The sequence below is a fragment of the Molothrus ater genome, chromosome 13, assembly GCF_012460135.2.
Source record: "Molothrus ater isolate BHLD 08-10-18 breed brown headed cowbird chromosome 13, BPBGC_Mater_1.1, whole genome shotgun sequence".
Lineage (NCBI taxonomy): Eukaryota > Metazoa > Chordata > Aves > Passeriformes > Icteridae > Molothrus > Molothrus ater.
In genome coordinates, this window is record NC_050490.2 from 12,706,877 (window position 1) to 12,722,396 (window position 15,520).

Sequence of the window (15,520 nt, forward strand, 5' to 3'; positions counted from 1 at the left end):
GGCCGGAAGCTCCCCCGAGCGTCCCGGTTTGGATCTGCCCGCCGGCCCAGGCCCCGGCGGCGCTTGCGGGAAGCAGGTGGGAACAGGGGGGAATTTGGGGGGAAACAGCTGGATGGGGGGGAGACAGCTGGATGGGGGCACGGCCGTATGGGGGAAAACAGCTATATGGGGGGAAATACCGGTATGAGCGAACATTTGTACGGGGGCACGGCTGGATGGGGAAAAACATCTGTATGGGGAAAACAGCTGTAGGGGGGGCACCGCTGGATGGGGGGAAACACCTGTATAGGGACACAGCTATATGGGGGAAGGCTGTATGGGGGCACAGCTATATGGGGGACATGGCTCTATGTGAACACAGCTAAATGAGAGAAAATGTCTGTATGGGAACACAGCTCTATGGGGGCACAGCTGTATGGGGGAAGTCTGTATGGGGCAGGGCTATATGGGACCACAGCTGTACAGAGGAGTGCATGACTGTACAGGACAGTGTGTGCATGGCAGTGATCAGTGCTGAGCTCACCCTTTGCCTTTCCCCCTGTGCAGCTCCAGCTGCCCGTGCTGGGGCGCACAGGGGGAGGATGAGGCGCGTGTCCTGGATGCGCTCGGTGAGGGGCTGCAGCCCCCAGCCCCGGCGCTGCCCGTCCAGCTCCTCGGCCAGCCGCCCGCTGCCAGAGGAGCCCGGCCAGGAGCCGTCCACGGGCCAGCGGCGCATGAACCCCCTCAACATCCAGATGCTGTCCAGGAGCCTCCACGAGCAGATCTTCCGCGGCGCCCGGGTGCGCTACTCGGCGGAGGAGGTGCAGCGCAGCGTGCAGCACCTGCAGCAGCACGGGCTGTGGGGCAAGGAGACCTCCACGCTGCCCGACGTGGAGCTGCGCCTGCCCCGCATGTACGGCCGCGACATCGACGAGCACTTTCGCCTGCTGGCGCAGAAGCAGAGCCTGCCCTACCTGGAGGCGGCCGAGGAGCTGCTGCGTTGCCAGCTGCCCCCGCTGCCCGAGCGCTGGGCCTGGCGCCTGGGCTGGACCCGCTACGGCCCCCAGGGGCAGGCGGAGCCCGTGGAGTTCCCCGAGGAGCGGGCGCTGGTGCTGGATGTGGAGGTGTGCGTGGCCGAGGGCCACTGCCCCACGCTGGCCGTGGCGGTGTCCCCGCACGCCTGGTGAGATGCGGGGCCAGGAGCGGTGCTGGGGCTACAGCAGGGCTGGGGGGGACGGTGTTGAGGGGATGGGGATGGTCCTGAGCGGAGCCTCTTCCTGCAGTCCATGCTGGCTGGCAGGGAAGGCACAACAAAGCCCCAGTGGCTCTGGGATGTGGGGTGTGTGTCCTGCTTAGCTAGAGCAGCAATCCCTGGGGTTGTCACCTCCCTGGCACAGGTGGGGTCCTGTCAGCCCCCGTGGCACTGTGGCTGCTCTGTGACAGTCACAGGTGCCACCTGTCCCCCGCAGGTACTCGTGGTGCAGCAGGCGGCTCCTGGAGCAGCGTTACTCCTGGTCCAGCCACCTCACCCTGGCTGACCTCATTCCCATGGAGAGCCCAGCAGGTGCCAGCTGTACCAGCAAACAGGACTGGACGGAGAGAGTGGTGGTGGGACACAACGTGGCCTTCGACCGGGCGTTCATCAAGGAGCAGTATCTTATCCAGGTAATCCACCGAGCCTTGGCTTTGTTCTGGCAGCTGCAATTTCTTACCCAGATAATCATTTGCGTTGGCTCTTGAGGGTTATTTTGGCAGATGCTGTTCTGCACAGGTACCCCAGGTTTGTGCTCACTTTGTCCTCCAGAGCAGGTTTGAGGCTGGATCTCTTTAGAGGAAGATATTCTTGCACCCTTTAGGGCTGCTGGAGGCTGCAGGGTGCCAGCTGGGGATGTGGCAGGAGCCTTTGAGCAGCTGACAGCCTGCACTGGGGATGCTTTTGGCTCTCAAAAGGGGAGTGTGGGAGGCAAAGCTTCCCTTAACAAAACCAGCTTGAGCAGAGGACTTGCAGCTCCTCCAGCATATCCCCAGCCCTCTCTTTTCTCCCCCTGTGTTTATCCCAGGGCTCTAAGATGCGCTTCCTGGACACCATGAGCATGCACATGGCCATCTCGGGGCTGACGGGCTTCCAGCGCAGCCTCTGGATGGCTGCCAAGCACGGCAAGAGGAGGGGGCTGCAGCAGGTCAAGGAGCACATGAAGAAAACACGCAGCAAGGCCGAGGGGCCGGTGGTGAGTGAGGGGAGCTGAGCTGCTGGCAGTGCTGTGGGTGGCAGGGGACAGTGGGCTCCTGTGCCAGGGCTGTTTGCTGCTGTTCTGGCAGAGTGGAGCAGCTCCACTGAGTGAAGCTCTCCCAGCGCGTGTCAGATAAGGTGGCCTTGGTTGAAGCTGGAGCAGAGGCATCCTTTCCTCCTCCTGATCTTGGCTGCAGCTGGTTGTCCTCCCACAGTGTGTGACCCCCCTGTTGTCACAGGTCACCTCGTGGGACTGGGTGCACGTGGGCAGCATCAACAACCTGGCGGACGTGCACGCGCTCTACGTCGGGGGGGAGCCCCTGGAGAAGGAGGCACGGGAGCTCTTTGTCAAGGGCACCATGGCTGACATCAGGAGCAACTTCCAGGTGCAGGAGGCCATCCTACTGACAGGCAGCAGGAGCTGGAGAGGGGAGCAGGGTGGTAGTGGCTGCTGACGTAGTTTCCATTTTGCTGGGGTAGTTTCCATTTTGTGGAGTAGTTTCCATTTTGCTGGCATAGTTTTCACGCTGGGATAGTTTCCATGCTGAGGTAGTTTCCATTTTGCTGGGGTAGTTTCCATTTGTGGAGTAGCTTCCATTTTGCTGGGGTAGTTTCCATTTTGTGGGGTAGTTTCCATTTTGTGGGGTAGTTTCCATGCTGGGGTAGTTTCCATTTTGCTGCCCTCGCTTGCAGCACTGGGTGTGCGTGGGGCTGTGACCTGCTCTGTGCTCCTGCAGCCCCAATGCCTTGCCCTGTGCTGGCACAGGGGTGGCTGCTTTGCCTGCTCTCACCTGCTGCTGTCCCTCCCCAGGACCTGGTGTCATACTGTGCCCGTGATGTCCAGGCCACCCATGAGGTGTTTCAAGAGCAGCTGCCACTGTTTATGGAGAGGTGAGAGCTGCCAGGTTCTGGCTGGTGGTGGCCAAGGGGGCTGTGGGCTTGGTGGGCAGTGGGGAGGAGAAGAGCATCGAGGGAAGCTCTAGATGAAAACACATTCATGTCTGTTGTAGCCTGGTGCTTCCAGGGCCTGTCCCCTCTGGCAGATTTCTAATTCCTTGCTGCTTTGGGGTCCAGGTGCCCCCACCCTGTCACGTTTGCAGGGATGCTGGAGATGGGAGTGTCCTACCTGCCAGTCAATGGGAATTGGAACAGGTACCTGGATGATGCTCAGGGTATTTATGAGGAGCTGCAGAAGGAGATGAAGAAGTCCCTGATGAACCTGGCCAATGATGCCTGCCAGCTGCTGCACGAGCACAGGTACCCTGGGCTGGGGCTGCAGGAAGGAGCTCAGGCACCAGCTGGTCCTTGGGGGGCTGTGGGTGGCTGTGAGGGACAGGAGCAAAGCTGTGGTGTGACAATGGTGTGTCATCAGGTACAAGGATGACCCTTGGCTCTGGGATCTCGAGTGGGACACGCAGGAGTTTAAGCAAAAGAAGAATCCAGAGAAGAAGAAGAAGAAGAAGAAAGGTCAGGATGGGAGCAGCCCAGTTTCCCCAGCAGCAATGGAAGCAGAAGAGTCAGCCCAGGAGTGGCAGGAGGGTGAGCACAGGGGATCCCTGGGGATGAGGGATGCTCCAGGGCTGCCTTCCCAGGGGTGGACAAGGTTTGCTGGTGCTGCAGGGTGAATCATTGCTGGCCTATGTCCCATGCTGCTGCATATGGTGGGGGATGGTTTGGTGTCCCTGTCCCCAGAAGGGTGGCACAGAGGGCCCTTTGCAAGCCAGTTCTCCTTGCCCCACCAGACCCTGGTCCCCCCAGTGAGGAAGAGGAGCTGAAGGTCTCTGCGAGCCAGCTCTGTCTGGAGCGCCTGAAGGAGACGGTCACGCTGCAACCCAAGAGACTCCAGCACCTGCCAGGCCACCCGGGGTGAGTTGGGCACCCTGTGTGTCCCCAGGGCTGTCCCTGCACTTTCTGACCCACCCTGCTGCTCCCCATGCCCAGCTGGTACCGCAAGCTGTGCCCACGGCTGGAGGAGGAGGGCTGGGTGCCTGGGCCCAGCCTCATCAGCCTGCAGATGAGGGTGACCCCAAAGCTGATGCGCCTGGCCTGGGATGGATTCCCCCTGCACTACTCAGAGAAGCATGGCTGGGGATACCTGGTGCCAGGACGGCAGGACAATTTGCCAGCTGCCCCTGGAGAGGCTGATGGCCCCTCCTGCCCACACAGGTGAGAGGGATGGGATGGGGTGCTGGGCTGGGAGCTGCCCCAAAGGGGTATTTGGGAGCTCCCTGGCCCTCTGCCCAGGTGCTGCCCCAGAGCCTTTGTGGGTGCATCAGCCCTGCCCTCTCCTCTGCTAGGGTGATTGAGAACCTGTACAGGCAGCACTGCCTGGAGAAGGGCAAGGAGCAGCCCCCGGGGCTGGAGGCAGCTGTGGAGGACGAGCTGCTGGGGATGGACAGCAGCACGATCTGGCAGAAGGTGAAGGAAGGGATGGAGGGTTCCCTGGTGGGAGGGAGGTGTGGGGCTGTGCTTCCTCCTGTGTGCATGCAGTAACCAGCCCTGTGTGCAGCCCCAGGGGCTGCAAGCAAGAAATTCCCTTTAGTAAGGGTTGCTGGAGGATTGGTGTTTGATCTGGCTCCCCCATGGTCCCTCTCTGCTGCAGATGGAGGAGCTGAGCCGGATTGAGGTGGATCCAGAGGAGAAAATGAACAAAGCAGACCAGAGCCTGGTGCTGGTAAGGGGAATTTCCTGTGGAATGGGGTGGTGGATTGGTCTCTCTTTCCTTGATTTCCCCCTCCTGTTCCTGGCATTGCCTCACTTTGCTGGTCTCAGGAGGAGATGGAAGAGCTGAGGTGCACAGAGAGGAAGAGCAAGCCCTCGTTCCACCATGGCAATGGTCCCTACAACGATGTCAACATCCCTGGGTGCTGGTTCTTCAAGCTGCCTCACAAGGCAAGTTGGGGCTCCTGGGGCTCTTCCTATGCCCACAGTGATGCTGGGACCCACATGCTCTCATCCCATGGGATTAGGTGGGGGAAATCCATCTCTGTAGCTGGGACAGGAGGATGCACAGAGCTTTGCTGATGTGGAGTGGAGGCTTGCCGAGCCCTGACACCTCTTTTGCTGCTAAAGGATGGGAATGATAACAACGTGGGAAGCCCTTTTGCCAAGGATTTCCTGCCCCAGATGGAGGACGGCACCCTGCGGGCTGCTGTGGGCCGCACCCACGGGACAAGAGCCCTCGAGATTAACAAAATGATCTCATTTTGGAGGAATGCTCACAAGAGGATCAGGTGAGCAGCTGCTTTCATGGTCACACCTCTGGGGGTAGAGGCAGGGGTGTTTGTGTGGATGCACAGGGGCTCAGCATCTCACCTGCCACGTGTCCCCTCAGTTCCCAGATGGTGGTGTGGCTGAAGAAGGGGGAGCTGCCTCGTGTGGTGACCAGGTACAGTACCCAAATCCAGACTGTTCCCTTTACCCTGCACCAGGAGGGCCCTTGCAGGGTGATGCTCATCCTTGCCTCTGTCCCAGGCATCCTGACTACAACGAGGAGGAGAGTTATGGGGCCATCCTGCCGCAGGTGGTGACTGCAGGCACTGTCACCCGCCGGGCCGTGGAACCCACCTGGCTGACAGCCAGCAACGCCCGGGTATGGCCACGCTTGGATCCTTGCAGGGGTGTTTGGGGGCTCCCTCTGTGTTTTGGACTGATGGCAGGTGCTTGGCTTGGAATAGGGGTTGGATATGGATGCTGGGATTTGGGGTAGCAGGGTCAGAGCTGGGGTCCTCTTGCTGATGTGCTTTCATGTGGGAGAAAGGAAGGAGTCAGCAGGGGCTCTGGAGCTTCAGGATGTGGTGAAAGGGGAAGAAAACACCAGCATATACCAATACCAATTTCTGTCTTTTCTCAAGCTCCCTTTCTTCTCTGCTGGAGCATGGGTGATGTCCACATGAGTTAAACTCAGTTTGACATTGAGAGCAAAACTTAGCGGTGTAGGGGGATAGAATATAAGAAAATAAAGACAGTGTAGAAAGTAATCTTACCCCTAAGGAGCTGCAGCTGGGCCAATTATCAAAGATTAGGAACAGGGCTGACTTTAACAGGCCACAGCTGTAACCAATGAGAAGAAGAGTGCTCTAAAAGAGTGGGTTGGCTGGTTGAGAGGGGAACTGGAGTCAGTTGGCTGCTTTGTGAAGAGAAAGAATCAGTGCTCTGAGGAGCTGCCCACGAGAAACACCAAGAAAGTATGAAACTTTTGTGATAAGGAGACAACAGTATGGAAACCCTGCAATAGGATGACAACACAGGGGCACAGGGAGTGCTGTGCCAGCACGCTGTGGCTGTGGGAAGGCTGCTCCTGTGCCAGGAGAGGGATGTGCTGACCCAGCCATCGTGTCCTGCAGGCCGACAGGGTGGGCAGTGAGCTGAAGGCCATGGTGCAGGTGCCGCCTGGCTACTCGCTGGTGGGAGCAGACGTGGATTCCCAGGAGCTGTGGATCGCGGCGGTGCTGGGCGAGGCGCAGTTCGCTGGCATGCACGGTGAGCCGGGGCTTTGCCGGGCAGGGGGCGATCCCTGATCCTCATCCCGATCCCGCTGGGCATCCAGCCCCTGCTCCCCTCCCGCAGGCTGCACGGCCTTCGGCTGGATGACCCTGCAGGGCAAGAAGAGCAACGGCACGGACCTGCACAGCAAGACGGCCGCCACCGTGGGCATCAGCCGGGAGCACGCCAAGGTCTTCAACTACGGGCGCATCTACGGGGCAGGGCAGCCCTTCGCCGAGCGGCTGCTGATGCAGTTCAACCACCGGCTCACGCCGCAGCAGGCGCGGGACAAGGCCCAGCAGATGTACGCCGTCACCAAGGGCATCCGCAGGTGGGTGCAGCCTGGGCAGGGCTGGGGGCGGTGTTCCAGCCAGAGGAGCTGCGTTACTCGCTCTCCCCTGCAGGTTTCATCTCTCTGAGGAGGGGGAGTGGCTGCTGACGAAGCTGGAGCTGGCTGTGGACAGGGCCGAGGATGGATCGGTGTCGGCCCAGGATGTCCAGCGGCTCCAGAGAGAAGCCATGAAAGGGTGAGATGGTCTGACACTGCACGGCTCTGTGGCTTCGGGATGTGAGGGGGAGAGGGCTCCAGCCTGATAGGCAGAGAGGAGAGATGGGGCTGGATAGTCCTGGTCTGCCCTTCCTGCTCCTCCAGGGCCAAGGAGGTTTGATTTGGGGGCCGTCAGCCTCACCCACTTTCCCAGTGAACGGTTAGCAGGGTCTAGTCCTGCTGCCCCAAACCAGGAGGGAGTGTTTGAGGGTCTCAAATGGGGACCTGCAGCCCGCTCCCGCTCTTCCAGCAAACCTCCCTTCTGCCCCACAGGTCCCGGTGGGAGAAGAAGTGGAATGTGGTGGAGCAAAGAGTGTGGGCTGGAGGCACTGAGTCTGAGATGTTCAACAAGCTGGAAAGCATTGCCTTATCCCCCTCCCCACAGACCCCCGTGCTGGGCTGTCACATCAGCAGGGCCCTGGAGCCTGCCATGGTCAAGGGGGAGGTAAGGATGCAGCTCTGGGATGCTGAGATTTTGGCTTTGCTTATATATTCTGAAATGGGAACCTGATGTTCAGCCCCTCTTAGATTCCTGGAGGCCCACTAGGCTCTTGTGCCATTTGGGAAACCCATTGTGCCTTTATCTCCATGCCACCCAGAAAACCCAACCACCCTGAGTTTAACAGATTTCTCCCATGTACAGGTACCATGCCCTTGACTGCAGTACTCTCTTAGTGTCCATCTCTTTCCTTTCACCAGTTTGTGACCAGCAGGGTGAACTGGGTGGTGCAGAGCTCAGCTGTGGACTACCTGCACCTCATGCTGGTTGCCATGAAGTGGCTGTTTGAGGAGTTTGACATCAACGGGCGCTTCTGCATCAGCATCCACGACGAGGTGCGGTACCTGGTCCAGCACCAGGATCGCTACCGGGCTGCCCTGGCCCTGCAGATCACCAACCTCCTCACAAGGTGAGCTGGGATGGGCCCTGCTGTCTCCTGGGCAGCAGCAGCAGCTGTGACTCCAGAGTCGGACAGGCAAGCCCCAGGGGCTGGGGTTGGCTTTGCCTGCAGCAAGCTGGTGCAGAGCAGTTTTCTTCTGCTCAGGGCAAGTTAGCTGCACTGGAGGCTGCAGTTCCTTCATGCTATAAATGGACCTCAGCTTTGATTTCCAGGGATAATGTGCTGATAAAAGGGTTTTTTTATCATCAGCTTTTGGCCCTGCAGGGATGGGGCCACTCACTGACTCTGCTGGGATGCAAGTGCATCACTTCGTGCTCCCTTTGGGTCTGCAGCTGTTACATGGCAGCAGCCTTTGGGCTTGGTGGAGGAGCTGGGAGCCTGAAACTGTCCTGTCCCTCATCCCCTGCTGCCTTCAGGGGACAGCAAGGGGCATGGCTCATCTCTGCTGTGAGCGCCAGTGCTGTCCCCCCTCCCACAGCATGCGGTGTTCCTGCTGCTTCCCTGCCTCACACAGAGCTAAGCTCAGCCTAGGAAGCTCCTGACCTCCAAGGGCTCCCATTGATCCAGCTCTGTCCCAGCCAGCTTTGCCAAATCCCCCTCCCAGCACCGTGGGGTGTTTGGTTACACAGGAGCTGGCCAAGGTGAGCTGTTTCTCCTGTGTGGAGGCAGGAATGACACAAACAGCCTTTCTGCAGCCACAGCAGGGCAGGCACCCTGACGTTCCTGCCTTTGTGCTGGCTCCTGCGAGCACAGGGCTTCCTGCTGGGAAAATCCTGCATCTGCTCTGCCTGCCAGGGAGGATTAGCCAGCAGTGAGGGGCTAGATTCTTCCCTTTTCTTGAGGAGGCTCCATTTCTTCCAAGGAGGCGCCATTAGTGTTCCTCCCATGCTCACTATAGCAATTCTTGGCCCTCCTGCTGTCCAGGGCTTAGAAAGCACCTTGTCCCCCACCTGCTGAGTGATAATACCCTGGGAGGGGTGGCTGGCCAGTGTTTGGTAAATGTGGCTGATGGCTTTCTTGCTCTCCAGGTGCATGTTTGCCTACAAACTGGGCCTCCAGGACCTGCCACAGTCAGTGGCTTTCTTCAGTGCAGTGGATATTGACCAGTGCTTAAGGAAAGAGGTGACCATGAACTGTGTGACACCATCAAATCCCATGGGGATGGAGAAGTATGGCATCCCTCAAGGTGAGCAGTGTCCCCTGGAATCTCCTCTCCACCTGCAAGCTGCCCCCTGGAATCTCCTCTGCATGAGCCTTCCCAGCTTAAGCAGAGCACTTGGCCTGAGTAGTCATTCCCTGAGGGCTCTGCTCACCTGAGGCACCTCATGAGCCCCTTGGTTCCTGGCACATCCTCTGACCTACAGGGCTGCCCCTTCTTCCTCAGTCCTCAAGTGTTCGTGCTGCTGCTTTCCAAATATTTGTGAGTGATGAGCCAGGCCTGGCTCTGTTCTCCCCCACTTTGTTTGCTTTGTTCCCCTTGGAGGAGCCCTCCTGTGCACTTTTAACACAAACCAAATTTAATTTATTGTTCTCTGAAAGGAAGCACCTCAGCAACCTTGTTTTGTCAATTTTGCCCTGCATACCCAAAATCTTTCATTCCTTTCTCTCCTTCCCTGCTCTCCCTTAGCCAAGCACTGTTCTGGCATTGCTTGGTGCTTCCTCAGCAGTCCCAAGGCCTCAAGTCATCCCTGTCTGCACTCAGTGTAACCCTCCAATTGCTGCAAGCAAACATTTAACTCGTGGCTGGGAAAGCAGCTCCTCCTCACTGTGCAGCAGCTCTTCCCCACATAAGGGAAGAACCTGCCCTCAAATTTGTTATTTCAGTCACTGCACGCATCAGATGCCCTGCCCTTAAATAACCTTTATTAGGACTCTTACAGGCAAAGGGTGCTTTCAGAAACAGGATTTGTGCTCTGTAGGCAAAATGGGCACTTTTCACCAAGAACAAGGCAAATTAAACGAGTGCATCACAATCAGGGTCAGCAAAAACATAACAGCAAAACCAGCCTGGGCAGAGGAAGCTGTGGCCTCTTGCTGCTCAGGAGATGCACACAGCAGCTTCAACTCCAAGGCACAACAGCTCATGTTCCCAGCTCCCTACTGGTGCTGGTTTCTGCATTCTCACCACCCAAAACACAAGCTTGAATAAATTTAGGGCGTTCTGTGCTCGATGCTCTGAACTAAAACAGATCCCAGCCATCACTCTCTTGCATTGCACAGTCTGAGTGTACTGCAGGGAACTGACTGTCCCCTTGTCTTCCAGGGGAAGCACTGGATATATATCAGATAATTGAAATAACCAAAGGTTCGCTGGAGAAGCAGTGACGACACCAGAGGGCCAGGACAATTGTCCAGACTGTGTGCCAAAGCCTCCCTGTCCTTTCAGAAGCAGATCTTTTGGCAGGGACTGACTGATCCCAGCTGCTCCCTTTCCATTTTGCTGTAAGGGATATTCCTGGGGAAGAATCAAATAGCAGAGGCACTTCTGATGGCAGCAGCCAGCTGTGAAACCTGTGACAGGGGCCAGAGTCGCTCCCATGGACACAAAGAAGAAAGCAGAAGTATCTGACAAGAGAAGCAATAAACCATCATCTCCATATCTGCAGCCTCTGAGACCAAGGAGCATCCACCATGGAATGAGCACTGTGAGAGGAGGCAGTGGCAGCAACTCCAGTTTATTTTTTTCTCTGTCTCTTCTTTTTGGGTTCCTGGTTCTCATCTGTCTGCTCCGCTGTGCTGCTCTGGAGAGGGGAGGGAGAGAGCAGCAGTAGAGTGTGATTGTTTTTGTGTGAACAGTCTAAGGAATGGTTACCTAGAGCAAGAAGCTGTGCAGAACAGGATTTAGCTCTTTTTTTCTCACTAACAAAATGACCTGAATATGGGATTCCTGTCAGCCACTGAGACTTTCCCCATGGGTCACCCCCTACCCAGTTCATGCTGGAAGTTAGACCACAGGCTACCAGTGGCACAGGACAGGGATGCTGTCCTGGGTTTTGGCTTGTTAAACACTCAGGAAAATATGGACAGAAGCACCAATAAAAATCTGGACAATCAGCAGAGTAAACTGTTTATTTTAATTAGCCAGCATGTTGCACTGCCTTCACCAGCACTATGTAGGAGAGATGGGTCTGAGGAGAATGATGCCTTGCAGAATTTGCCCTGACAGGTCTTTATCTACAAAAACTTGCATACAAAACCACTTTGCATCGTGCTGCAAAGGTCTGATCCTGGCCAACAGTTTCACTTCCCCAAGACCAGGGAACAGAGCTGGTGCATGAAAATAAAGGCTGCTAGAGGCAGAGGGCTGGGGAGTAGGGGGTGTTCTGAGAGAAGCTGTTCTCTCCTTCCTATCAGCTTAGTATTAAAGTGAGAGCTAACCCAGGAAAGACAAGCTGTTCTGCACAACTCACAAATACAGCTGGCTTCTAAAGAGGAGGAAAGCTATCAGTAAAAGCAGCTAAATGAATGCTGACCTGGTCGTTGTGTGGCTCGTTCTCAGCATCCTCGGAGTTCCGCTCCTGCAGGGCGCTGTCCAGCACGGAGGCGTTGATGCGGAAATCCCGGGAGGTGCTCAGCTTCATGTACTGCATCAGGTTCACCTGCAGCAACCCAGGGGAAGCCAGGCAGGGGAAACATTCAGCCATGAGCCTCTTTAGCTTCTTACCCTGCCTAGTCCTTTGAACAGCACTGGGACAGAGTCCATTGCAGTAATAATGCAGGATTGAAGCACAAAGAGGGTGAAAAAGCACCTGCCCCCATGCAGTCCAGGGGCCCATTTACATTTTCCTAAAAGCCAAGTGATTGCCAGCTACTCTCACTCTCATGTAGGACCTTGTGGTACATTTCATGACACAGACTGGGGGAGAGTGAGGAAAGCTGGCATGAGGTTCTACTCCACCAGGAACCACAGATGTGGACTGATGTTGGCATGGGCTGGTATCAATGTGGCAACAGTTCAGCAGTATTGGGCCAGGAGCAAGGGCAAGGGCTGAAAGATCCCTACAACTTCCTAATCTGAGCATTAATAGAGACTTTAACAACAGCCCTCCACCATGCCATTGATCCCACTGTTCCACTAGGTTCAGCTGACAGAAGATCCCTCTGCTTTACGTTACCTTTGACTTCTTGGAGAGATGGATAAGGAACTTCTCATACTGCTCAATTGCAAAAATCAGGTTTGGGATTGGCTTGGTCTCCCGAAGAACCTTGGCCTGAAATGTGAGAGGAATGAGATGGGTCAGATTTGGAAGGGCACAATGGCACTGTAGTGTGAAATGAAGACCAGAACATTCCCAGTTTAGAAAAGAGTCTTCATTAGCCTTGCTCTGTACCAGTCCTGCCCCACCCAGCAAGCTTTGCCAGCTTTGTCACTAGCTTTAAATTGACTCCCAGGATGGTTCTGCACTGAGGCTCTCCTGTGCATTGTTTTGTGCTCTGCCTGCAGTCCACAGCCCTGACATCCCTGTCAGCAGCTCCTCTGCTCCAGCTTCCTAAGGCACCACAAGCATGAGCCATCCAAGCAAGGAGCACCCTGACGTTTCACCACATTGTTGTCCTGCTTATTCACCAGCACTGGTGTTTGTTCCCCATGGTGACAGCGTGGTGAAGGACATGCAGCATTTCAGCCCATTTCCATACACTCAGGGAAATGCTAGGAAGATCATACTTGTGGCTTTTTTAAACCCTTAACATCACAGGAATGTCTGGGACAGCTGTCGAGACGGAGGAAATGCTGTCTGGGAGCACAAACAAAGGACATCAAGGACCAGGAACCTGCCAGCCTGCTCACTTGCTCCCAAACAAATAATCCAGTCATTTTCAACTGCTTTACTTTAGTGGAATCCATGCCTTCCTTCATCTTTAAATGTGCTGATAAAATTAAGAAACACTTAAAGAGGATGCAACATCGGTTCCAAGAAATTAGTCCATATCTCTAATTTCATAGCTTACCCCATAGCTTACCCCAATTATCTCTAATTTCATAGCTCACCCCCAAATGGTGAAAATACCAGACAAGGCAGACTATCCAGATTGACCTTTCTTTCATGTCCATAGGATTTTAAGCTCCATTTAGTGAAGATGGCTTTTTTTATTGAGGTTTTTGTTTTGGTTGTATTTTGTTTGGTTGTGCTTTTTTAGACTTTTCCCTGAAATTACAGTATAATAAATTTTGTTTTTACTTAAAGCCCAAATGACAAATTGTCTGGTGATCTGTAAGAAGCCACCAGCTACCACAAACCTCGAGGTATATGATCCTGCCTAGGTTCTCATGGAGTGAGTCAGTCTTACCATTACTGTGGAGACTGCAGCAGCTTCATCCTCTTTCTTCTTCTTTTTCTTCTCTTCTACAAAGCTTAAGCTCTCACTGTGGATGTTCTGAAGGAGAATGCCAAAAGATGTGTCATTAGAGGGTAAGCAGGGAAGAAAGGCCAGCCAAGAAAGGCCAGAAGTCCTTGCTCTAGCCAGCTTACAGCATTACCAGCTAGATAACAGAAAGGTAGCAATATAAGGGTAGAATTAGGTATGATCTCAAAAAAAAAAACCCAAAAAAATCAAGAAAGAAACTAATTTTGTAATTTATACAGTCAGATATGCATGCATGAGAATCTCCAGCAGTGATAGCTCTGCACACCATGACACCTTCCCCAGTATGTTGTAAAATTCCTGTGGTCCTCACATAAGTACCCAGGTCCTCTCCAGGCAGATAAATCCCAGCTCAGCACTGCAGTCTTTGGCACCCACATTACTTCACACTGTGATGACTGCAGTGTTGTTGACCTTTATTTGCCATTGTGGTTAACAGCAGTATTAATCTCATCCAAAAAACCCCACATGAACAGAGGGGAAAAAAAAAAACAGCTAAAGCCCAGCTCCTTCCCTGCTCAAGCAGAAATCAGCATGTTCAGTCCCAATGGTGCTGAAATGTCTTATGCTATATTTGACAAAGTAAAGCTTGAACTGTGAGAAACTCAGGTCATGTCAAGAAGATTAATAATCCCCAAGAGTGCCTGTGTACTGAAGCTGATACACCACTCAGCATCAGACAGACTGCCTGTGATTCTGCCAGTTAATTTAGGCCTCACCTGTACGTAAGTAATGAATGAGTAACACTGTGGGGTCAGATGGGAGCCTGAGAGCTTCACCTGCAAAGGAGCAGACAGAGAGGCTGCTGTTACTCCTAACTCAAGGCAATGAGCCATTTCCCCAGAAATTTGCTCACACTCACCAGCTTTTCCAGTCTTCCTGGGATGGTATTGGAGCTGCTGCGGCAAGCCTGGATATACTGCAAGGAAAACAGGAGTTTCTTCTAGGTGTGCTGTGCCCACCCTGTGTCCAGCTGGAGCTCGAAGCAGCTCACACAATGGCACAGTGGGGAGGGCAGGATTTGCACAGATATCCTCCCCAGTGGTTTGTTACACCCCAAATGCCATGTCTGCATTCCAGAGCTGTGAGAGGAGAGCTCTGGGGCAGTCACCACTGGTCTCAAAGGAGCTCCACAGGCCTGTGGAGTTTCATGGCCCAGTTCCCCCAGGTCCTGCTTCAGGGAATGGGAATGACTGGCAAGGGCAGGGCTGGTGAGCACTGTGAGAACACTGTGAGTGCCCTTCATTGTGCACACAGTTGTGCAGAGGAACCCACAGTACACACTGGAAACAGCAACTCCATGCAAAGCCAAATCCAGCTGGAGAGAAGCTTTCCTTTTATCTCCACTGGTACAACTATCACTGCTCATAAAGGGCACGAAATTGAGGGCATGAAAGCCAGCAGAACAAGGGCTCAACTCCTTCAAGAGATCAACAGGCCAGTCCTGAGCATAGCTGCTGCCAGGGGTCACTGTGAGCTTGCTGCAGCAGATGGGGAGAAGGTTTTTAGCTCAGGGGCAGCCCACAGTCAGCAGAGGACACTCACGTGTTTGATGAGGGAGGTGAGAATTGCGTATGTCTTGCTGAGGCTTCGCAGCAGTGTGTCCACACAGCTCCCTGCTGGGAGTGCAGTCTGCACCAGCTCATGATAGACTGTCAGAAGAGTTCCCAGCTGCAGAATTACACCTTTCTCCAGAGCCTGAGTTTGGTTTGATGCCTGAGAGGGGTCTTCTAGAAGAAAGAGATGAATATCTGGTGAATATATATCTAATGAATCCAGTTGTGCAGGTGGGAGGCACAAAAGACCATCTTTGTGTCTGATGCATAAAGCCCCAGTGGGGCAAGGGGGAAATAATCACTGAGAGATTTTATGACAACACCCTTATCTTATTTTGTTCATGTGGAACCAGCTCAAGGGAGAGTTTAACCTGACCTCAGATGATGCTATCTCAAAATCCTCAATTATCTTTTTGCTCTCTGTCTTTACCTGTTTTTTCACAAAGATGTAACAGTAAGA

At 54.6% G+C, this 15,520-nt stretch overlaps 2 protein-coding genes across 2 annotated transcripts in view; one reads left to right on the forward strand and one right to left on the reverse strand.

Annotated features, from left to right (window-relative positions):
* POLG (DNA polymerase gamma, catalytic subunit) lies at positions 1 to 11,194 on the forward strand. The gene is made up of 23 exons (XM_036389594.1): positions 1 to 76; positions 547 to 1,162; positions 1,449 to 1,644; positions 2,040 to 2,207; positions 2,449 to 2,595; positions 3,021 to 3,100; positions 3,284 to 3,466; positions 3,582 to 3,748; positions 3,952 to 4,075; positions 4,151 to 4,375; positions 4,507 to 4,627; positions 4,812 to 4,883; positions 4,982 to 5,101; positions 5,282 to 5,442; positions 5,544 to 5,597; positions 5,684 to 5,801; positions 6,556 to 6,691; positions 6,779 to 7,025; positions 7,099 to 7,221; positions 7,515 to 7,686; positions 7,941 to 8,149; positions 9,169 to 9,326; positions 10,404 to 11,194. The coding sequence occupies exons 2-23, from the start codon at positions 582 to 584 to the stop codon at positions 10,463 to 10,465; spliced, it is 3,624 nt and encodes a 1,207-aa protein (XP_036245487.1). The 5' UTR covers positions 1 to 76; positions 547 to 581; the 3' UTR covers positions 10,466 to 11,194.
* Positions 10,795 to 15,520, reverse strand: part of FANCI (FA complementation group I) — a 23,419-nt gene continuing 18,693 nt past the window's right edge. Inside the window, exons 31-37 of the mRNA XM_036389592.2 lie at positions 15,050 to 15,234; positions 14,367 to 14,423; positions 14,224 to 14,283; positions 13,430 to 13,516; positions 12,256 to 12,351; positions 11,614 to 11,739; positions 10,795 to 10,881 (exon numbers count right to left, since the gene is read on the reverse strand). Coding sequence (XP_036245485.1) covers positions 10,816 to 10,881; positions 11,614 to 11,739; positions 12,256 to 12,351; positions 13,430 to 13,516; positions 14,224 to 14,283; positions 14,367 to 14,423; positions 15,050 to 15,234 — 677 coding nt within the window. The 3' untranslated portion in view covers positions 10,795 to 10,815. The remainder of the gene's footprint in view (positions 10,882 to 11,613; positions 11,740 to 12,255; positions 12,352 to 13,429; positions 13,517 to 14,223; positions 14,284 to 14,366; positions 14,424 to 15,049; positions 15,235 to 15,520) is intronic.